The sequence below is a fragment of the Diadema antillarum genome, unplaced genomic scaffold, assembly GCF_040938485.1.
Source record: "Diadema antillarum isolate AM-2024a unplaced genomic scaffold, OU_Dant_1.0 seq00001242_RagTag, whole genome shotgun sequence".
Classification (NCBI taxonomy): Eukaryota; Metazoa; Echinodermata; class Echinoidea; order Diadematoida; family Diadematidae; genus Diadema; species Diadema antillarum.
In genome coordinates, this window is record NW_027272029.1 from 267,821 (window position 1) to 292,478 (window position 24,658).

Below are 24,658 nucleotides of genomic sequence, written 5' to 3' on the forward strand. Positions count from 1 at the left end.
CAGAAATGTTATAGATTTACAATAGTCTTGTCATTCTGGTGGAATATCATGTTCTGTGCTATTTGGGAAGGAATGCAAGACTAAAGGGAAGGGCCATCTTATCTTAAGAAGGACTTAAGTGCAACTGGTGATCAGTTCTTGTGCTGAATTATTGAGATTCTGATAAGTATAGGCTATACATGTAGCACACAAGAACTGATCACCAGTTGCACGTAAGTCCTTCTTAACTTTAAGAACAGCTTTGTGAAACACCCCCCATCTCTCGATCTCTGACTCTGGTCTGACGTCTGCTGACCGGCATGCGGATGCGGGCGGGGGCGCGGCGGAGGTCTGGGGGGACAAAAGTCGAGCACTGCCGATGTAGGTATGCCCGTGGCTTACGTCATTGATTGTCAGCTCAGCCTCAGACATGTCAAAAGCCGCCTACAATCTTGCTGCTACTATAGTTAGGCATGGCATGAGGCTAACTGCGACCAGCTCCACCGCAAAGCGTATGCTAGAGTCTACTAGTAGTTGTATAGCAACTGTGTAGAGTCTGTAGTAAATTTAAGTCTACTACTCATCGACCACCTATTTTTAGATCAACCACCCTCACGCAATGGCTTTCTCGCGTATGAAATCAAAAATACGTGTGGCCGTGGGACGGGGCGCAATAATGCTGGAACATTCGAACAGCAGAGTTGGGGCACCAGTTTGCTGCAGGGGTCCAGTTTGTGGCACCCCTAGAAATATCTAACCATATCTTCAAAAGTAGAAGGGTACCGGTATTTTTTTCTTTAAATTGTTTTATTTGAAGAGCAACTGAAGAGCTTTCTTTTGATACCAGAATCATTCATGAAATAACTCGGATGATGGCCTTCATAATTCTAATTTAAACCGTCTGTGTCACGCTGTTTTTAAAAAAGTATGACTTTCTTAACAAAACGTTAAGATTTTGTTCTGTTGCTAGGCAACCACCATCATCCCTTGTTTGTATCTTTATATAAAATCTTACTATGAAAAGAGGCCTGGCATGGTAAGGATTCCTCGTGTAACTGTGTGAAATATTCTAAAATCATTTCCTTTTTCAGTTTTGAGGATCGCAACAGTGACCAAAATGTCGAGTATGGGTTCCGGTTTGCGGCACCCCTATGGGATTTCAGACACGCATAGCGCTATCTTACATGTCAAAATGGGTGGAAATTGATGAAATACATGCTATCTTGAAAAACTGTGAAATTGTAAAGGATCAAGATGATGAATCCAAATAAAGTGTTCTAACAAGCTGACAACTAGTTGGACCATCAAAAAATATTTGGTTTTTGCAAAATTTTAATATTTGAAGAAATCAGGGGACATTTTTGTGTGGGGTACTGCAAACTGGACCCCCCCCCCCCCCCCCCCCCCGCCGCAAACCGGGTCCTCTTGGTGGTTGCAAATTTTCTGCATAAAATTGATTATTATGACTAGGGTAACTGTCCACCATACAAAATTGTGATGCAGTGTCAAGAGGCCTTTGGTACTTTTTCCAATTAAATAAAAAAATTATTTAATTTCTGTTGCCCATTTTACCAGAATACTACTAAATACCCTTGACAAGGCCTTAACCTGCCGCAAACTGGGTGCGCTACTTGAGTACAAATCAAGAAAAATTAGGGGGATACAGATTAATACCCTGAGGAAACAGGAGGAAAAAGAATTGAAGAAAATCCTCATTAGTAATAAACACGTAATTATTGTTAACACATATTTGCCCATTCACTGAATTTACGTAGGACCTAGATTTTTCTACTGTAGAATTAAAAAGTGGATATTTCTGCGCGACTAATTTTTCGCGCTCGGTGGGTTTAGAAGAGTTTCGCGTGTATTTAATCGCGTGGAATCAAAACACCAACTACTGGAACATATGGCAAGCAAAAATATTCGATTGCTTTTATTTTCGCGCTAGTTTCTGGTTGCGCGAAATCCGCGAAAATTTCAACACCGCAAAAATTTCCACTTTTACAGTACTTTTCAATGGGAAAATGGGCAGTCGATTAAAATGATGAGCTTGCGCTGGTGTACAGTGGAAAATGTTACTTATGTTTTTCGCAGAGAACTCTGTGCGTACGGTACGATTCAACAATCTGAGCCCGGGATATGAATCTGCGGTATTTTCTGCCTGAGTGGGATGAAATTAAGGTGAAAATGAGGGATATTTTCTAAGATACAAGGTATTCATTCAAAAAGTGGTCGATGAGTGGTAGGTCCAACTACAATATACAAGGAGCGCCCCGGGGTTAGGCACGAGGCATACTACTAGGGCTAGAGTTCCGTGTACCCCCGTCCTGGTAGGTGTCCAACACATCAACACTTTCTACATCATGGCCATGGCCCCTCTACAAGCACTACATCATAGTACATTCCATTTATATCACGCGTGAAGAACAAACATTCAGTGATTCACGCACGAGAATGCGCACAGTCCGTGGTTTTGCATTCTTCACTGGGGATTTGAAGATGTCCAAATATTACTGAAAAATCTGATGATAAACAAGATCATCAGCAAAATGATAATAAACTTACCCTAGATTATAAATGCACATTCAATTGGAAAAGCATTAGATCTACATGCATTTTGCACGTTTTGTCATTATAGAGGGTCGGGGTGTCAGTTTCACAATTACGGCGTAACGGAGTTGAGGAGAAGAGCATTTTTGTTTTGTTTTGTTTTGTTTGTTTGTTTGGTTTTTTTTTTACTGCACTTGTTACAGTGTACTAAATGTTTTGAAAAGGCACTTTGCGTACACCACACTGGACTTGCCAAATACAAGCTGTAGTACAATGTACAACTATAATAGTCAAAACTGGTGGTGGGCTGCACTTTCCAAGAAGAAGAAGAAGACTTGTTATTATAGGCCACCAAAACTTTTCTTTGGCATCCCTTCATATAGTTTTCACAAAATATTGGAGCATATACCTATAGCACTGGATGTAATTTATCTAGGTGATTAAAATGCCAACATGTAATTGTTTATAATATTATATACTATGCTGTAAATAGACCTACTGTACATTGTACTTGTACATTTGTATGTCAGTTTGGATCCATTTTCTGTCATTCTCCTGCAGCTGAGGAGGCAAGCTCCGAGTCAGCTAGCCGGCGGTGCTGGATGCAAGAGGAAAGAGCTCCATGATGGAGAACGGAATGGCCTGCAGCAGACGAGCTTGGTAAGCAGGACTGCCTATAAAGTTGTTAAAGATATGTTTATTACATGTATATGTCCACAGCACTTCCATACAAATCATCGTATGCAGGTATCTTGATGTCAAAATTTTATCATAAAGGTACACAGGCTATGGAGATTGCGATGACTATATACCTTTTTTTCTTCTTCTTTCAACATCATTAATTTTCTTAGTGGAAGTACTTACAAGTCCAAATTAGGATTTCTGCTGCATGGATGTATTTATGATGTCAAATGTTCAGCCACAGACACAGAAAGTCAGATAGTGTCATTAATCCATTTAAAATGTTTTTTTTTTTCTATGGCAACAATGATGATTTTGATGGTAACAGTTGCCATAATGGTGGTAAAAGTGATACCAAAAATGATGGTGATAATAGTAGTCATAAGGCTGCGTTCACATAGAAGTATTCGGTATTCGCTACTCGCTATTCGCTATTCGCTATTCGGGCACCGAGTACACCATCACCCGAACCGTCAACTCACCATCCCATGCAGTGAGGATTTCTTCCTCCTACATCCCAGCAAATCTTATTAACAATTTCTAAACTGCATCAGAATGTCAGTCTACATGCTTATTTTTGCTAAAGGGCAAATCCAGACCAAAATTGTCATTATTTCATAAACGAGAGACGATATACGCAGCAAGAAAATCGAACAAGCTCGATTCCCACTTTGCTATACTATTCGCAGCTATTCGGTACTTTCAAATAGTGCTCTGATGTGAACCGGTGTGAGGAAATCCTATCGTTCGATTCAAGCTATTCGCGTGCCCTCGAAAACGAGCCCCGAATACCCGAATAGTATACTTCTATGTGAACGCAGCCTAAAGAGTACAGTGAAAAAGATAGTATGCATACTTCCCATTGTTATCCTAGGGAGGAGGAGGAAAGAGAGTCCGCTTGAGCACCAAGGGTCCTCAGCAGCGAACCAATCACCTGCGGGAGCTTCCTCCCGGTATCCACAGGGTCAGGCAGCCTCTGGTTGCCAGGGCAACAGTCTCAGATGTTGCCAACTCAACAAGGATGAATGATCATGTGAGTATCACATGAGATCTATCTGAGTAATCGGGGACATATCAATATGTGTAGTGAATTTCTTCTTTATCTTCAAAGGGGTATCCTATGCAGCCTATCACAAAGATAATCTTGTGTGGATAGGTACAGTAGGTGGGCCACTTCACCAGGATAGCACTCTGCTCTTTGAGATGAAAAATGAATGAAGTAGGATGTGTTGGTTGTGATTCTCTCACACACGAGTCCTCGGTTTAATGTCTTATCCAAGGGATAGAGTGTTTTGCCTCTTACCAGGGGGACGGTATGGTTATGCACAACATTGCTCATCTCGACTCGGGAATTGAACCCCGGTCCTTTTAATTGAGAGGCAGATGCACTACCAACTGAGCCAAATCTCCCCCTACAATTTTGTGGGTTTTTTTTTTCATGTGGTCACTATGTCTTATGTGCTGTGATTTCACTGAAGTTGCCACCCATTTTTATGCCTCCGCCAACGAAGTGGCCGGAGGCATTATGTTTTCGGGTCGTCCGTCCGTCCGTCCATCTGTACGTCCGTCCCGTTTTGTTTTTGTCGATATCTCAAGAACCGTGTGGTGGTTTTACATCAAACTTGGTATGAGGGTATATCCTGAGGGGATAATACTTTGTTTGGATTTTAGGGTCACGGGGTCAAAGGTCAAAGGTCACAGGTTATTTTGTTTAAAAAAAAAGGTTGAAAATTCATGTTTTTCTCCATATCTCGCAAATGGTTCAAGGTATCTTCATGGAACTTAGTATATATGCTTGTTCCAATGGGCAGTGATTATCTAGGGAAGTTGGGAGTCATGGTTCAAAGGTCAGGGGGTCAAACGTCAAGGTCAACTCCTCAAAATATCACTACTTTCCTTATATTTATGCAATGCCTGAAGGGTTTTTTTTTTATGCCTCCGCCAACGAAGTGGCCGGAGGTATTATGTTTTCGGGTCGTCCGTCCGTCGTACGTACGTACGTCCGTCCGTCCGTACGTAAGTCCGTCCCGTTTTGTTTTTGTCGATATCTCAAGAACCGTGTGGTGGTTTTACATCAAACTTGGTATGAGGGTATATCCTGGGGGGATGATACTTTCTTTGGATTTTAGGGTCACTGGGTCAAAGGTCAAAGGTCACAGGTTATTTTGTGAAAAGAAAGGTTGAAAGAAAATTCATGTTTTTCTCCATATCTCGCAAATGGTTCAAGGTATCTTCATGGAACTTAGTATATATGCTTGTTCCAATGGGCAGTGATTATCTAGGGAAGTTGGGGGTCATGGTTCAAAGGTCAGGGGGTCAAAGGTCAAGGTCAACTCCTCAAAATATCACTACTTTCCTTATATTTATGCAATGCCTGAAGGGTTTTTTTTTTTTTTTAACTTGATGTATACATGTATTACCCAATATATATTCTGTGGGAAGTTTCTTGCCAAAAGGTCAAAGGTCAAAAGGTCAAGTGAAAGTGCTGAATTGCACTTTTTCCTCCATATCTCAAAAGTAACTCAAGGTACATGTATCATCATGAAACTTACATATTTATGCATGTTCAACCTAATAGTGATTCTCTTTGGAACTGTGAGGTCAAAGGTCTAAGGCCAGGTTTAGATAATGCTATTTTCCCATTTGATACTGAAATTATACTTTTTCTCAATACCTTGAAAATTACTCAATGCATAAACTTATAAAAGGGTCAAAAGTCAAGTAAAAATCATCAGTTCCCCAAATACCTGCACTCTGACATTTTAATCATTCATCCAATTGAACCTAGTTCTAGGAAAGTGAACATTCAGCACATTTGTGTCAAACCTGTCATTTTAATATTTTGCCAATTGTGTGAAACTGTCATCACGCATTGTCAAGACATTGTACTATAGACCTATTAGGAGAACCATGCATTATGGCGGAGGCATATCAGTCGCCGTAGCGATATATCTAGTTTTTTCTATGTTTTGTCTTCTCATTCTCTTGCAGGAAGCTCTGATCAAGAAAATCTTATCCAAGCCTTTCAAAGTTCCGATTCCCAACTACAAGGGTAAGTGATGAACATTTTGCTCACACACACAAATAAGCTCCTTGAACTTCATTGTGATTTGCTCTGCATTTTGACATGCTCTCATGGGAAATATTACATTGTGTTATGTGATATGTACTGGTGAATATACTCGATTCATACATTTATTCATACAGTTTTACTATACTGCATAAAAGTGAACAAAATTTATTCAAACAGGCTTCCACTGACTGAAATTGCTGATCAAAATTGTTCCTCCATTCATGCAACTGCACACATATACAAAAGCCAACATATGTGAGTGTGAAATCACCAGTTTGTTATCTCAACGAGAGGCACTGTTATTCTGCACTGTTATTCTGCAGTTTATGCAGTTATGCTGTATGTCACTGTATGTTTGTTTGTGTGTGTGTGTGTATTTACATCAAGCTTTCATCATGCTCTGCCCTAGCTGTCGTCATAAGTGTTTGATTTATTCACAGGAACCTCCTTTGGACAGAGAGGTCTTGGCATCAGACGGCAAGGCGTAAGGCAGCCTCTCCATGACCCAACAGAAGAGGGCGCCCTTGTTCTCTTCGCTCCGCCTGAGCTAAGTGCCCATGAAAAGTTGTCGCTAGACAAAGACAAGCAGCCAGTTCATGGTGAATACGTCATGATACTTAAGTATAAGTTTATAACTGCGCCCATTGCTTTTATTTTGTTAATGTTGTAATGAAGTATGGATATCAATTTGCTTTACCCATTTCATTAGAAATACAATGCTTCTTTTATAGGGTGTTGGAAGTGAATAATCTAACAGTTTTGTCAAATGTAGCATCCATGAGCAGAGTACCTAATGATACAGAGAGGACACCATACTTGGAAACATGAAATATTTGGCGATGTGGCAATTGTTATGATTTCCATGCCCTGCAAAATCAAGATCACAAAGTATTTTTCTTTTGTATCAAAGCATGTACAAACATATTCTCATCCATATACAGTTGAACTTCTCGTATCCGGACAAGTCGGGACCGGGGCTCATCCGGATAAGGGATTTGGCCGGATACGGGAGACTCAATGCTTTATACATGTACATATACATACACATGTACTGATGTAGCCCATTGTAGTACCACATGTAGCTATGTGTATACTGCAACCTTTTCATTGTTACACTCAGTAACAGACCCCAAAATAGAGGTTCGTGTTTGCAAGAATGAAATCATTTTCTTTTATAAATTCTTGGGATGATTTACCTAAATAATTATTAAGAAATGTATCAAGCATATGTAATTAATGTGTGTTTGTGTAGGAGTTCTCAAGGAGTTGGGAATCCCCCTTTCCTCCCGTAATCATTAAAAAAAGATTAAAAAATCACGGCGAGATTGCGTCCGGATGATAGAGAGATCCGATAAAGGGAGGCCGGATAATAGAGGTTCAACTGTAATCATAAAGAAGTAAGGTTCATTAATGAATTGGCCCTGTGCTAAGAAAAAAAAAATAGCTGTGTGAACATTTCTAAATGTACAGAACATGTACAGTAATGAAAGGTTAAACTTCGCTCTAGCAGGAAAGAACTGCAATTGTAAATCAGTGTTTCTGTTCTTTCTTTTGTCTTGTCTTTTAGAGAAAAAGTACTTCAGGTATTTGTGTGTGTGTGTGTGTGTGTGTGTGTGTGTGTGTGTGTGTGCGTAATATGACATGGAAGTGTCATGTGAAAACCATTGGTTGTCTTTTAATCCCTTGCAGTTGTTGTGGATCCAGTCCTTGGTAGAGTATTGCGACCACATCAGAGAGAGGTATGTCTGCTAAATGATATTTGTCATGATGGTCATAGATTTCTTGACAAGTATTATTAGTACTAATAGTAGAACACTTCATCTGGCATCCACACTGTACCAAATTGACTTATCACACAAAGCTGTATTCTTCTTACATTGAGCTGATGATATTTTGTTTGTATTAAGATAGAAGTTATTTCACTGCACAACTTGATGCATTTATTGTTGGATTTGGTCACTCAAGGTGAAATTGCACTTATGACATTTGTGTATGGCATTTGTACCATGAACTGTGTGTGCAAATAAATTCATAACATCAACTTTGACAGCGCTCAAAAAATCTGTAAGTTGTAGATTCACCTTGCTATTCATGTTATGCCCTCAGCATTACATTTAAAATGAATGCTTATAGTAATGGGCTACATGGAGACAAAAATCAAATGGCAGTGTCAACTTTCAAGTTTTATCATAATATTGCATGTTGCCATGGTAACAAAGTGTTGCATCATGTTATTATTTTTTTTCCAGGGCGTGAAATTCCTGTGGGACTGTGTGACGGGTCGCAGGATAGAGAACAGCTATGGCTGTATCATGGCTGATGAAATGGTGAGAGTGGCATATAGACAAAATAAAATATCCGCTTGATGTTCACTTTTCTTCTCTACTTTACAGAGACTTGTGTGTTTGTGAGGGCGTTACTGGAAGATGTGTTGTGTTGTGATGAGGCCTTGGTCTGCGTGGTATCACATTGTAGAAATTCCTCCTTTTCACCTTTCAGAGTTCAGTCAATCAATATTACATATCTCAAAATGAATTTCTACACAAAGTTCACTCTTGCATTTACCAAGCACAATTTTATGATGATATTATCATAATTCTATGAGCTTCAACTTTGAAGATTCTCCGTTACACTTTGTATTTACAGATGCTTCTTGTGTGGAATTTTGAATGTTCTTGAACAGGTTTGGAATGCTATCATGAAGTCATGCAATTTAGCTATTGATAACTGTGAGGCTTATATTGAATAGGATCACTTTCGAAGATTTTTCTGATACATTTCCACGGAGATGTTTATTTCGCCACAGAAATGTAAGTGCAATGCTGTAATGCATTCCTTATTTTCTCCCAGAATCATTGATTGAATGTTGTGTGTTTACACAGAGAAAAAAAAATACACTGGTGAATGTTTTTCATACCTCCACTTAGGGACTTGGCAAGACGCTGCAGTGTATCACACTGATATGGACCTTGCTGCGACAGAGTCCTGACTGTAAGAATGCTTTATGCTTTTGTTTATTTGTTCACATCACACTACTGTAAAAGTGGACATTTTTTCGTGCATGGAAATTTTTGCGCATTATGCGCATTTTGCGCAACCAGAAGCGAGCACAAAAATAAAAGCACATAAATATTTTTGCATACCATATGTTCCAATAATAATGTCATGATTCTGTGGAATTAAAAACATGTGAAATTCATCTTAACTGGCTGAGCGTGGAAAATTAAGCACACAAAAATATCCACTTTTACAATATGTATCCTTTGTGACAAGATGCTGTCGTGTATTCCAGGTCACATTGCTGCAATATCACAACCTCAGATGTCTTTGTTTAATGTGAACACACCAATACCAGACAGTGGGGTTCTTTTTCTGTAGATAGGAATCATCTATCATTTCCTTCATGTCTGTTTGAGAATGCAGTGATAAAATGGCTGCAATTCCTCACTTGTGCAGAGTCATGAAAGATATTAGCCTTTTATTTTAAAAAATGATTATAATAAAAAACTAAAAATTCACCCATTGTAATCTCCAAGGCAGAACACATCCAAAGATTTCTTGATTTTTTTTTCTTTTTTCAGACATCCTCCCATTCACACCACACAAAAGTTCTATCAAGGTACCTATTGAATATCAAGTTCAAGAACTCATGATTAAGAATGAATGGAACTTTCTCGCTGCAATCTTGCCCAAGTTCTGACTAGTATGTCGCTTTTGGTACAGAGTATATTAATACACAGGTTTCCCCACTTCTATGCATGCTCGACTTTAAAACCTAATGACATGTTACTGCCAATGTTTCAACACATCTAGGCAAGCCAGAGCTGGACAAGGTCATAGTGGTGGCTCCCTCGAGTCTTGTGAAGGTATGATGAAATATGAGAATTATGCCATGATTCTTCCTAATGTTGATTTCCTTGTGCAGTACCATTTCCAACGTTTTGACTGGAGAACTTGAAGAACACTAATATTTTGAAGAAAAAAAAGTAAAGCAAAACTTCACTATGAGCAAGATAGATACATTTCTGGATGTGAGCACAAAGTAATTAACGCATAATTTACACCACTCGTTTTCTGTATGGCTCTCACTCTGTGATTAGCAAACGTTTCCTGGGAGATGATAACTACGGTAATATATTTTTGCCTTATTTCACATTTAAATATAAATATAAATATGACTTGCTGGCTCATAGGGACTGAGTAGAGTGTCACCTTTCAGATTGAATCTTGATATTGCACTGCCATTGCTGCAATGTGAACACCGCATAAAGAATGAAGCGAGAGTAGTAAGCAATTAAATGCACACTGCTAAGACTTGATATATCTGTGGTATTTCTAATTCTATGATATTTCTCTCTTGTGGTGTGCTTCATTCGACAGAACTGGTACAATGAGATCCAGAAGTGGCTAGGAGGAAGGGTCAATGCACTGGCTGTGGACTCTGGGACCAAGGACGAGATTGATAAAAACCTTGGTAAGTCAGCATGACACTTTGGTTTAAGTCTATTTGACAATATTGAAAGACGACTAGTGCTTGACTCATTTTTTGTTCCCCTCCATTTCCAACTTTTAGTGTTGACTGTATCAAAATTCATCTGCATCTAATTAAGCAAAAGAAAACAAATAAATATTTTGAATAACGTTGCTGGGGTGACAAGACCTTGTATCTGAAATTTTGGTGAAAATGACTGTTTTTGGATTAATGGTAAGATATTCAGTTGAGTGATGTTCTGTTCAAATCCTAGCTGTCTTACCCCAAAAATCAAGACACCACAGCATGCCAAAGGAAAGGCTATCGCTTTTGATATAGTGCTTTAGCTGCCATGTTTTTTTGCTCTCCTGAACATTTAATATTTTTTAGATATGAGGTCTCGTTGCCCCAGCAACGATAAAGTGTTTCACCTACATGAATTATCCTTGCTGTTGCATTCTAGCAAATTTTGTGTAATGGTGCTAATGCCAATTGATGCATTTTTTTTTTTTTTTTGTGAATTAGAATTCATTTCAAGTGTAGTATAAAGCAATATTGTAATTGTTCTCTGAGTACTTCCTGTATGTTTTGTAAAGTGCTTTGATACTAAAATACCTGGTCATAGTAGTAATAGTAGTAGTAGTAGTAGTAGTAGTAGTAGTAGTAGTAGTAGTAGTAGTAGTAGTAGTAGTAGTAGTAGTAGTAGTAGTAGTAGTAGTAGTAGTAGTAGTAGCAGCAGCAGCAGCAGCAGTAGTAGTAGTAACAGCAGTAGTAGTAGAAGTAGTAGTAGTAGCAGCAGTAGTAGTAGTAGTAGTAGTAGTAGCAGTAGTAATAGTAGTAGTAGTAGTAGCAGTAGTAATAGTAGCAGCAGCAGCAGTAGTAGTAGTAGTAATATTGTAGAAGTAGTAACAGTAGCAGCAGCAGCAGTAGTAGTAGTAGTAGTAGTTATAGTACATGTAGTAATTATCATTGTAGATATTTATATCATCATCTTCATTATTATTATCATAATCATTATTTTCATGTGAAATTTCTCAGAGTCCTTTATGATGCAGCAAGGTCGTCGCTGTCCCAACCCCATACTAATCATCTCGTATGAAACCTTCAGACTCCATGCTGCAGTGCTGCACCGAGGACAGGCTGGGATGGTCATTTGTGATGAGGTAGGGATGGTTTCTTCTTTTTTGTTCCCCCTTATCAAAGTCTGTTTACTTTTGTCTTTTTATTTGCTCATTTCTCTGTTGTTTTTACTTTGATATCTGTTAAAATATCTGTGCATTGGCCAGGGCTGCACACTAACCCATTTTTTCTACTAGTCCAACCTGGTTGTCGAACCAGTAGGTACCAAGTTTTTTCATATTTTTTTCTGGTTTATTTTTGGAAAAGTTACTGGACTGGCAGTGGTTTTTACTGGTCCTGGACCATCAAACCAGTGCCAGTGTGCAGTAGATTCTTCCATTTCAAAGTCTTCTTCAGTTTCTTCCAATAGTAAGATTTTGTAACCCAGTCCCCCGACAAAAAACAAACAAACAAAAACTTAAAAAAAAAAAAGTGAGTGAAGCAAATTGCAAACCAACTGAAGTCATTTCGATATTGACAAGATTGATAACCAAATAGCTTGAAGAGCACATTTTAGAATCCAATCCTGTGGATATTTTGTATGACTTGTTTAAATACACACCAGCCATGGAATGGAACAGGTGGATAGGAGCAAAATAAGAGTAAAAGCCATTTTCTGCCTTTTTTTCTATCATGAAAATATGCACTAATTTCAAGAAAGTAATGTGCCTAAGCAAAGGCAAATAATGAAGTGTACATACTACATTGAGATGCTAGCTTAAGATGCTGGCACACAATGCACTTAATTTACCATTGCTTGTGAGCAAAGGAATCTTAAAGGAGACCTCTGGATGATTTTCAAATTTTTACATTTCAACAACGATAACTTGCCTATACTGAGTACAGAGTTTCAGAATTTATAGTGATTGGGATGAGGAATAAGGATGTATTCAAAATTTATAACAAATTGCAATGAACAAGGATGATGACATGGCAGCCTCACCAAAAGAATGCATGAGTTGGGGCTTAAGGAAACAAAACAAAAGAAGAAGGTATGCATACATTCTACACACATTCAACTTGTCAATCAAGCGGTATTGTAATGGAATTACACTGCTACATTTCTGAAATATGTGAGGCTCCTATGTCATCAGTGCTATTCAGTGAAATTTGTTAAAGATTTTTCAGAGTATTGGTTTCTCTGCTTAGAGACCACAATAAATTCCACAAATCTATACACGGAGCTGTCAATTTATGCACTACATAATGTGAAATTATGAAAATTGTGTTGAATGCCCCTTTAAGATTGTGTGCTGTTTTATTATTCCACATCATCAGGGCCACCGCCTGAAGAACTGTGAGAACCAGACCTACCAGGCCCTGAATGGCTTGCCTGCCAAGAGAAGGGTGCTGCTCTCGGGAACACCCATCCAAAATGATCTCCTAGAGTACTTCAGTCTGGTGCACTTTGTCAACCAAGGAATTCTGGGTCAGTTTAATAGAACAACTGAAGAAAAAAATAGATGATGTCTAATGAATATCAATACATATACATTTTGTGACACCTTCTGTGTTAAATGATCATAAGATTGTATGGTTCTTAGCAAAGCTTGCTATTGCTGTTCGTTAAATCCTTGTTGCATAAATCCTCACAGCCTTCCCTACCCATTCTGTCCGATGTCTACTATGTCCCCCCCCCCCCCCCCCCCCACCTCCTCAAGTGAATTAGTGAATGCATGATAGAATTAACCCATCCTGGCTTTCAGTCAATCATGAATTTGTCTTTTCTTTATTGTTCAGTTTCTTTAGTATCCATGTATTCTTGTCTTTTCTTTAGTATTTATGTTTTCTAAACAGTCTAAGAACAAGGCCCTAGCACTGTAGACCAAGCAGAAACAGTTTAAATTCCCGGTATGGTGTCAGTGTAATGGTGATAAAGCTATTATGTCAGGGTCATAGTTACATTTCATTCCTTCCAATTAACTCGTATTCTTGATAAAATCAACGTTTGCTTGTTGTTGTGAATTTTTACATTTATTGATGCTTCTGTCACAGTAAGAGCAGATTTTTTCATTTTTTAGTGCAAACAAATGTGTTTGGTTCCCATACTGTGCACTGCATCTTTTCAATATCCATAATCTGTAGCATTCTCCTTTGAATATTGAGCTGAATGAAATAGAGAGAGACAAATATACTCGTCACATTCACAGGATTTGGTCAGCATGAGTACTGATGTGTCTGCAGCAAGTTTGACAACAAACTTGTGTGAAGCAATAGCAACATTACTTTCTAGTGTTTGCTTATGTACTATCTATGCTTTTTATAGGGACTGCACAGGAATTCAAGAAGAACTTTGAGACTCCCATCTTGAGGGGCAGAGATGCCTTCGCCTCCGACAGGGAGAAACAGAGAGGACAGGAGAAACTGCAGGAGGTAAAGGGATTCTTCAGAGACATTGTCTGTCCTCTCTGACATTTTAAAGGGAAGTTTCCTCCCGCCCCAAACAAAAACAAAACGAAAACAAAACAAAACAAAAAACAACAACACAACAACTGTATATTAATTAATGGAATACATAAGATTAGTGAAACGTTCAATGAATGTATGAGGAACAAACCAAAACTTTGAAGATTCATAACTTTTCAACAAATTTGCCTGTATTCCTCAACTGTCTCTCAGTGTTTTACAAATCTTTCTGCATTTCTTGAATCCACATATATGTTTGTTGAAACTTTCCTTCGAAGTTGAGATTGTATTTTGTTTTGTTTTCCTTTTTTTTAAGGGAAAATTCATTATTTGTCATTTTATGGAAGTCTCTAACAAACATAAAAAAAAAATGGCGAAATCTTTGGCATCCTGATTATTCTTTTTTTATTTGTTTGTCTACAAAACATTTGTGAAAGGTCCTCATATTGTGATTAAAGGGAGGTTTCATATTGTACTGTATACGCCGAATATTTTGTGAGGTTTTTATTTTCGCGAATTTCGCGAGTCAGGTGCTATTCACGAAATTATAAAGACACGGAAAATATTGACTTTGATCCTGATGTGAATGTGACGTATGCGTGTACACTTCTCCGTTCAGTACAGGACTCCACGATCACGAATTTAACACCTCGCGAAATCGTCAGGAAGTCCCAATTCGCGAAAATTTAGACTCGCGAAATATATGGCGTATACAGTAATTTGTGATTCCTTTTTATGAACAGGTCAGCGTGATCTCTCGCCTGTGCTGACAGTCATATACATATATCAGTACCGACCTTTATTTCTTTACCCTCTTTTATTTTTCTGCACTCACCCTCACAGCTTGCAGCACTGGTAAATAAGTGCATCATAAGGAGAACAGGTGAGCAGAATGAACTCAGATTTTGATCATTTGTAAGAAAATTTTGCCATTGACAAAACTACCTCAAATATGATATAATCGTATATCAAGGCAGATGGAACAGTGCTGTGAAGATAGAAGCTGCCCTGTTGTAATCACAGTTCAGAGTCGTTCAGTGTTACCCACAATGCATTTCCTGATAATTGTGATAAATGATAGCTGTCTTGAAGGAGACAGTGTTTCAAGATCGCATTTACACACAGCTCTGGATCTTCACCATGCAGATAAAACAGCTTCTTTTGATACATATGTATAAGATCAAATGGTTTCATGGGAATATATTATAATCATATTATCAATGAGCTGATATATGTATAAACTTTGTATGCATCATCTCAAGTGATATGAACCTGTTCACTATAAAGTACGTCAAAGCATATGAAGTATTTTCCTTGAAACACACCATCATTACTAGTAGAGTAAGGTTATGCCCAAACAGAATTTTTGTCTCTTTTTTGGTGGCTTTCCAAATTGATTTCATGAGCACAAGATTTAGCATGTGCATTTTGTTTGAAATTGTTTTGCAAAGGATTTTGTGAAAATTTAACTCCCTCAGTTTGACAAGCATTGTAGTGCAAAAAATAGAAAAAAGATATTTCAGGTTCCTATTTATTCCAAAATATACTTTTTTTCATTTCCCTCTTTCTCCATTTTCTTTTTGTTCTTTCATTTCATTCCTTTTTAGCCACTTTGCTGACCAAATATCTCCCTGTAAAAGGTAAGTCTCCTTGATTGAGATTTCAGCATTTTTCATCCGTTTTTTTTTTTTTTCGGGGGGGGGGGGGGAATAGAAGCAAATTAGTCGCACATTACAATCATGTTTCCATGTTTCTTCTGGTACTTAGGAATCAATATCATTTTCCGTATTGTGAGTGCACATTGTCAAGCACAACAGCCATGAAAAAGTATGACTCATGTGGCCATTGATGAATGATGAACAGTGCATAACTTTTGAAATAATATCAGGAGTTCACTATTAGCACTGGGTAGGGTCTGAGTTGGTATGAATTTGTTTTTCTTCCTTTTCATGCAAACTTCTAGTTGTTCATCTCTCGTAATTCTCCTAGAGTCTGTTTAGTAACATACACCCAAGTTTGAGGGAGTTTGCCTTGTTTCATAAAGCACTAAATAGCGATGGCAACTTTCAATAATTGTAGCTACCGTGGCAACAGTGAAGCAACAGCCAGTCAGCTGACCATCGCCACGAGAACTGCTCATGTTGTAGCTTTACTATAGCTGCAAACCTTTAATGTATAATAAGCCCCTGTAATGGCAAGCTGCCTTTTTAAAGTTGAGGCAATGTTATGCATGTGAAATATTCATCTTGTTCTCTTTGAGGTCTACAGAGCTCATCCTTGCTTCTCCTTGTGCATATTACCATGGCGACCGTTTTCCAAAAGGGCATAGTAATCTAATGGTATTAAAGGAATGTTAACATATCTTTGGAAAGTGATTAAGTGCTTTGGGACATTGGTTTTCAATGGATATTGATGTAGAAATTTTCCTTTTCTCTCTTTCGTACAAAGTTGAGCAGGTGGTGTGCTGCCGACTGACCGCCGTCCAGTCTGCCATCTACGGCCAGTTCGTCAAGACCAAGATGAGAGACTGCCAGGTGACCGCTGGTGGCAAGATGTCCGTGTCCACCCTCTCCGCCATCACCCAACTCAAGAAACTGTGCAATCGTGAGTCAAGCAGCTCTCTGGATTTTCGTTTGGTGTTTGTTTCTTTGTTTCACTTTGTTTTAGTTTTGGTGTTTGTTTGTTCTTGTTTGTTTGTTTTAGTTTTGGTGTTTGTTTGTTCTTGTTTGTTTGTTTTTGTTTTCTTAGGGGGGCATATCTCAAAGATTGTAGCTTTGCCGGCATGGAGTCTGTTGGATGGGACCCATGTACTGTATATACCATATATATTAGCGAGTCTAATTTTTCCCAAATTGGGACCTCCCAATGACTTCACAAGTGGTTAAATTCACGATTGTGGAGTACAGTACTGAACAGAGAAATGTATACATGCACGTCACATTCATATCAGGATCAGAGTCACTATTTTCATGCATATTTAAATTTGCAAAAAGCACCTGACTTGCGAAATTCGCCAAAATAAAAGCCTCGCGAAATATTCAACATTTGCAGTAAGTTGGAACAATGAATTATCTTGGGAAGGTGCAACAGCACTGGATTCATTGTGATGACGTGGCAACGTTATAGCAACTTTAGTACTGAATGAAGTGCGACGAGCCCAGACAGTAAACATTAAAAAAAAAGTTTTGAGTATTCATTTAAAGATTACAAATGCATGAGCTTTTTAGACAGTATTAGTGTGATATGATGTTATGAGAAAGGCATGGTATGATTTTAGATGTGATCTCAGCAATTCTGAGACCATTCACCAGGTTCTAATGAAATCACTTGGCTATCAAACACTTGGTGCCAAATTAGGGCCACCGGCAATGTTCCAAAATAATGCTATGTGCTTAAAACATTTCATCATGGTTTTTAATGGAAGTGTCAAAGATAAAAAAATGCGCTTGCAAATCAAGTGTGCCCACATAAATGTGTTCTTGCTGTGTATGTGGCATAAAAAGCCATTTTGTAGAATTGACTGTAACCCCTCTTATTTATTAGTAATATCAAGAATGATACAATGCACAATTTTCCCTGTCTGTTAATGGTTTGTTTTGTTTTGTCCCATGTTACAGATCCATCTCTTGTATACGACAAGTGTGCAACAGAGGAAGATGGCTTTGAAGACACTCTCCAGTACTTCCCGCCAAATTTCAATCTGAAGAAGATCAGACCAGAACTATCAGGTATCTTATATATCCCCCACACCGCAACTTCCATAACATTGGTTCTTAAAGGACAAGTTCACCTTCATAAACATAAGGATTGAGAGAATGTAGCAATATTAGTAGAACACATCATTGAAGGTTTGAGGAAAATCAGACAATCCGTTCAAAAGTTATGCATTTTTGAAGTTTTTGTGCAGTCACCGCTGGATGTGAAGACTACTGCAATGTGTGAATAACTTAGATGTCACATGCGTACAACAATATACGGAAAATATAAAGAGAATTTCACAAAATTTCATCTTTTGAAAAAAGTACACATTCCCCCGACTCGTTATCGACAAATGTTATGGGTAGTATTATTCCCCCTGCCTTTAGAAAGAGGCAAGTCAAGTGCTCTTTTATTATGCTAAAAAAGTGAAAATATGTTGAATTTTCTTTACATTTTCTTTATACTGTTGTATGCATATGACTCACAAGCTGTAGTAGTCTCCTCATCCAGCGGTTCCAACACAAAAATTTTAAAAATTCATAACTTTGCATCGATTGTCCAATTTTCCTCAAACTTTCACTGATGTGTTCTACTAATATTGTTGCATTCTCTCAATCCTTATGTTTATGAAGGTGAACTTGTCCTTTAACCCTAACTAGGCCGGGCTATTTAGGTAGTTGATAGAGCCGGGGGGGGGCCTCCCAGGCCCCCCCTCCAGATCTCGGCCGTCGACCGCGCGATCGCGACGAAAATTGGCACACACATTGCCTATGATGTAATCTAAAATACCATGAAGTTATTTTTTCAAAAAATCATCATTTATGCTAAATTATGCTAATTTATGCATGATGATGCATAAAATCAGACTATTTGGTATAAATCACTAAATAAAGCTCAAAACAGGCACATTTTTTGTTGAAATATTCTTTTTAGTGTCCTTAGCAAATGTAGTGAAAAAAATTGTGATATCAGAAAAAATTCTTAAGTATTTTTTTGTTTTTTGGAATTTCTTATGTATTTCTTTGTTTTTCGACTTTATGTTTTTCATTGTTTTTTCTATGAAATTTGTCCGCGACATCGCTCCGAACAAGGAAATATGTTATTCATTGATTTTAATCAATAAAACACCAAAATAATCATGCTTTTATGAAATTTGCCTGTAAGCACAGTTTGCATTGAAATTGTACACGAATTAACGTTTTTGAGCAATTTTTGGTCTGACATGCATGTACATATTTATGCGTAACTTCGGAACCGCGCGCCCGGGCGTGGCAAATTTGGTGTCAAAAGATGCGGGAAACTTGAGAGAAAAAAGTCATGAAACGTCGCGGCGATAGCTTTTTGTGATTGCGATACATCGCGTGGAACGTCAAAGGGGGGGGGCCTCTGAGGCCCCCCCCCCCCCCCCCCCCCCCCCCCCCCCCCCCCCCCCCCGGCCTAGTTAGGGTTAAATGTTCCACATTCTGTTACTTTGTTTTAGCCTAGTGTTGGTTTTTGCACCTGTTTTTACCCTGAGTAGTATGTTTTGCCATGTGGCAAATTAGTTTTGCCTCTTACGAAGATTCTATTTGGATCGAAAGCTCAGGCCCCTTTTGACTCCATACTTATACTTTATATATTACAATCCATTGTTTGAATCGGTTAATTTCTGTCATGAATCGTGGTGTGCTGCATTGATACTTTGAGAGGGGGATAAAAGATTTTTTAGAGTCTAATTAGAATGTTGAGTCAAAATTATATTGGCTGGATATTAAAGAAATCTCCAAAACTGGTTAATTATTATTCTTTAAATTGTGTTTTGAAAATGCTTTCAGACTTTGAACCGATACTGGGTGATTCCTTTTGAAATGCCTGTACTATCAGGAGCATGTGTGTTGGACAATTCCCTATGGAATAAAATATTTGATAATTCAGGGGTGGATCTTCTGCAAATTAAAACTCTTGTCTGTGCTCCCCCTTCCCCTTTTCTTTCTCTCCGCTCACATTCAAGGCAAAATGCAAGTTCTGGACTACATCCTTGCTGTTACCAAGACAACCACATCCGACAAGGTGGTGCTGGTCTCCAACTACACCCAGACATTGGACCTCTTTGAGCAGCTCTGCAGATTGAGAGGGTGACTCTCATTTATTTCTTTGTTTGGATTATGTTTGTTTAATTGTTTGTTTCTAAAGTTGTTTTCATCTTTCAATACAATAAAAAGGTTATTTGAAAGTGTTGATGCTTGTGCATTTTTTAGCAATTATTCTGCAGCTTTGCAATGTCAAATTTGTTTCGCTTTCTCGGGGAATAATTTTCCTGGTATCACAGTAATTAGCTGTGATTTGGAATATGAGTGATATACAAAATGTAATTTGTGTAGCAATTTCAGTATGTGTACACCATATTATTCAAAAGATAGTCTAAACTTGCCATCCAATTTTAAAAGAGAAATCATCCCCTGTATGTAAATGAGAATTCAGCCCTCTGACACATTTCATGTAGTACAAATGTGAACATGAGCTCATTAAAATGTATGAGTGCATATTGTTTTTCTGCAAATTCATATTTTGAAAACAGATGAGAGGACATCAGGGGGGCATTTCATGAAGTGTTTTGGTCAGACATTTTTTCTGACAAACTGTTACAAGCTACTGAAATCCTTGCATCTGATTGGCTGAGAGCAAATTTGTCCGACAACTTTGTTGGACAAAATGCTTCATGAAATACCCCCCTCAGCATTAGTGCAGTCTCATATGAGCCTGAATAGAATGTGCTCTGCTTTGATCATTAGTGATGTTTTCGTCCTCTCTTTTTTTATTTTTTTTTCCCCTGTCTCCTTCAGCTATCTCTATGTCCGTCTGGATGGCACCATGTCAATCAAGAAGAGAGCTAAGGTTGTAGAACGCTTCAACAATCCAAGTGTGAGTCTAGACAATAAGTCTGTTATGTCTGTTTTCCTTATGTGAAAAAAAAAATTATCATAGCTGACAATCTGTAAGTTCTTTCCAATTGTGATCAGTCTGTAACATTTCAGAAGTTGAAAAGACCGCTGTAATAAATGAGAGTCAGGTATATGCCATTACAAATAAAATATACTTTTCATATGTTTGCAGAATGATTTTTGCTCTAAAATGGACCCATATGCATAAGAAATAAAGGCGACAGTATTGCTGTCTCAGAGCATTCCACGTCATGATTGCTATGTAATGTTTTAAAATTGATTATAAATTGGGCCATAGCAGTATCCATCGATCTTCTGGCAAGGGTGAGTCACATGCAGTTCATTGGGAAATATGACAGCTATGGCACAATCGATCGTCAAGTAATGTTCTACAGACTGGGATCCCAAGAGAACAGAAGTATAACCGGAGTACGGGTAAAGGTAATGTTTTAGATTCTCAAGAAAACAGAGAAATGTATCTGAGATATATACCGATATGTGGATATTTTGTTGTCACATGTGACAAAACTCATTTAATCACCAGATAGTGCTCATGATTGTCAAAATTGTTAATCTCAATCTTGTTCGCACCCAATCAGAACCCAGAGTTTATCTTCATGCTGAGCAGCAAGGCCGGTGGGTGTGGCCTAAACCTGATTGGGGCCAACAGGCTGGTCATGTTTGACCCCGACTGGAATCCAGCCAATGACGACCAGGCCATGGCGAGAGTGTGGCGAGATGGGCAGAAAAAGCAGTGTTTCATCTACAGACTGCTAGCAGTAAGTTTTCTGACCAATAGGGTACCAAAGTGATGATTTCACAGTCTTTTGTTTTAGCTTGGTGCTGGTTCCACACAAAATGTCCTGGCATATGGTTTTGGCAGTGGATTGGAACCTGGTGAGAGCATGCTTAGCAACTAATCACAGACATTAGATCCAGTTTCCATGGCGATTAATGGCTATGAGTTCGGTACTTTATAATAACAATGATGATGAGGATAATAAAAATGATGATGATGATGATGATGATGATGATGATGATGTTGATGAAAATGATAATGATGATGATAATCATCTGGATGATGAGAAGAAGAATACACATACACATGTGATGTATTTTTACAAGTTGGTTGTCTGAATTCAGAGGTAGTGCCCAATGTCAAAACATTGATTTTCCTGCTAGCCCACAACCTGCGCCTATGCCAACTATATCTCATCAAAAGTTAGGAGAGTTTGAATTAAATGCTGACTTTCAACATGTTGTTTCCATGACTTAACTCTGTGACCTTGTATTCCAGCAACTAGTCTTACATGCTTAAAGACATTTTTTTTTTCTTTTAAGCCATGCAAATAAGAACATGCACATACCCAGCCTTGTCATGACTGATCTATTTCTCATCTGTACCAATCTTCTACAGACTGGGACTATTGAGGAGAAGATCTTCCAGAGGCAGGCCCACAAGAAGGCCCTTTCCAGCTGCGTGGTGGACAACGAGGAGGATGTCGAGAGGCACTTCTCTGTCAATGAGCTCAAGGATCTGTTCCGTCTGCATGGCGACACCCTCAGCGACACTCATGACAAGTCAGTGCATGGTTTATGACATAAATTGGAGTCAGACAATTAGCATATTGCCTTCTCGCTACAGATTTATTTAATGCTCATTTGAGGTAACTTGAAATATTAGGTGATTCTTAGTTTGCAAATGAACATATTCAAGCATTTGTCATGTTGTGAACAGATTTAGCACATTTCAGTTACCTTGTTAAGAACTGTTTTAAGAAGATGCTCTCCATGAACAATTTCTGCAGTATGAAATCACTCACTATGCAGAATGTAATTATTCTGCAAACTGATTATATAATATAAGTTCAAACTCAAGAAAATTCAAAATTTAAGAGAATTTTATGATAATAGAAGATGCTGTAGCTGAAAACAAAAGTTCCACGCTTTTCATGACTTGTAATCAGTGGAAGCTTGCTACGTCTTATCTTGATACTGTATACCAGGTTCAGATGTCGTCGCTGCGTGAACAACATCCAGGTGCGGCCCCCACCGGAGGATTCAGACTGCAGCAGTGACCTGTCACAATGGAACCACTGTGCCGACAAGCGAGGCATCGCTGACTCCGCCCTGAGGGGAGTTTGGGAGACCAAGAACGTATCCTTCGTCTTCCATCACAAGTCCCACGAGCAGATCAGGACTGTATGATGTTGCCATGGCAACCAGGACCAGTGTGACAATGATTTCTTGACAGACTTTCAATGGAGTTTGTTTTGGGTGAGACGTGAAGCTGAGTGCTGCTCAGTGTAGCTTTGAGCAGAGTTGCCATTCATAACTAAAGGCCTGTGGATCATGCCTGTGACAATTCATATCAATCCCTTGGAACTGCTGTCAAGTTTTTTTTTTCTCAGTACATTCTCAACGTGGTTAGTAGGCTGAAACTTCTCATGACTGGTAAAGGAAATGAAACCAATCTGTGTGAATTTGTGATTGGCTCTAACCAGAGGAAATGCGCCCCAGCAGAGAGTAGGCCAACAGTGAATTCGTGAACAAATGAAAACAATGTGAGGGATTACCAACATATTTCACCCACTTGTCATAACAAGACAAGGGCCATATACATTGTACTCCTCACAGGCAAACGCCCATTCATCGTCTTACTTGCCCAGCAGTCAGTTTTACGTGCCTAAGGCAAGAGGGCAAGTAAGTTTGTGCCAACCTACAATACAATCACAAAATGAGTGTCATTGATTTTCCAGATATAGCTGTCTATGGGCTTTACAGAAAACCTATCCAGCATAAATGTATTTATTTCTTGTCTTTGATGTAGTTTGGTGAGGCAAAGTGAAATAGTATGTAATAGGAGGATTGAAATTAAACTAATTTACACACAAAATACTTTGCAAAATGCACAGTCATAACGTCACAGGGAATGCCCACTGGACACCACATTATGTTACATGTATGTCCATGCATATTTATCTTTCTTTAAACTGTCATAGTTCATGTTTTCAGCAGGCTTTTGCTATAGTCTTCTGTGCATTTATTTGATAAGACAATCGTCTTATTGAAGTGCAGTCAGTAACATGCTTTATGAACAAAGGAAAGAAGAAATGTGTTTTAGTAATAGATTACATAATTTGTGGTATAAAGCTGACTTCATTTGGTTCTTGAAATCCTCTCATTTTTACAGAAACAGACATGCTGGTGCAAAAAACAAAGTTCAAATAGTAAAAATGGTAAATTTGTTGTTTTGCTATATCTTCTATTATCTAAACAAAAAAGAGCTCTATCATGATAGTTATGACAGAAGTGATGATTTTAGCATTGCAAAGAGTGAGATTCAAAGTAGAGATGCATATACTTCATGGTGCTATGCGTTAAATACATTTTGAAAACTTGGAATAAATGATAGATTAATAGCAAATGCGAAGAGGGATGTTAATGCAGAAAGATGCATTTTTCAAGGAATAAGATGTGCAATAATATGTTTGTATCACAGAGAGAAAATACAGCTGTAACTATCTACAGTGGTACGTGGTGTATGGTGTAGTCTAAAACAATTTATTTCAATTTATAGGTGTTTGATTTAGTTGTCAAACTGGTGTGCGAATGATATTCTGTATGTGAAATATGTTCACATTGAGCAGTTACAGGAGATAATATTTCCATAAGAAAACTTATGACACAGATATCAGCTGAGTCTTATTTTTGTTTTGTTGTATTCTTTTAAAAATGAAAATCAAATGTGAAGTGATG

General features: G+C 38.3%; 1 protein-coding gene across 1 annotated transcript; it reads left to right on the forward strand.

The window, feature by feature from the left end:
- Nucleotides 1–598: 598 nt before the first annotated feature.
- Nucleotides 599–23,107, forward strand: LOC139745227 (DNA repair and recombination protein RAD54-like). Its single transcript, XM_071655633.1, has 22 exons — nt 599–709; nt 3,091–3,189; nt 4,085–4,243; nt 6,202–6,262; nt 6,724–6,882; nt 7,973–8,022; nt 8,533–8,610; nt 9,211–9,274; nt 10,097–10,149; nt 10,664–10,757; nt 11,793–11,917; nt 13,152–13,302; nt 14,140–14,246; nt 15,123–15,162; nt 15,887–15,919; nt 16,728–16,883; nt 17,897–18,007; nt 19,969–20,092; nt 20,801–20,879; nt 21,499–21,678; nt 22,317–22,480; nt 22,906–23,107. The coding sequence occupies exons 1-22, from the start codon at nt 599–601 to the stop codon at nt 23,105–23,107; spliced, it is 2,400 nt and encodes a 799-aa protein (XP_071511734.1).
- Nucleotides 23,108–24,658: the final 1,551 nt, after the last annotated feature.

Excerpts from the sequence above, each read along its gene's own strand:
- LOC139745227 (XM_071655633.1), top strand. The coding sequence starts at position 599 with ATGGCTTTCTCGCGTATGAAATCAAAAATACGTGTGGCCGTGGGACGG. Across the intron at positions 11,918-13,151 it reads GGATGGTCATTTGTGATGAG|GGCCACCGCCTGAAGAACTG; the intron begins GTAGGGATGGTT and ends CCACATCATCAG. Across the intron at positions 18,008-19,968 it reads GATCAGACCAGAACTATCAG|GCAAAATGCAAGTTCTGGAC; the intron begins GTATCTTATATA and ends CTCACATTCAAG.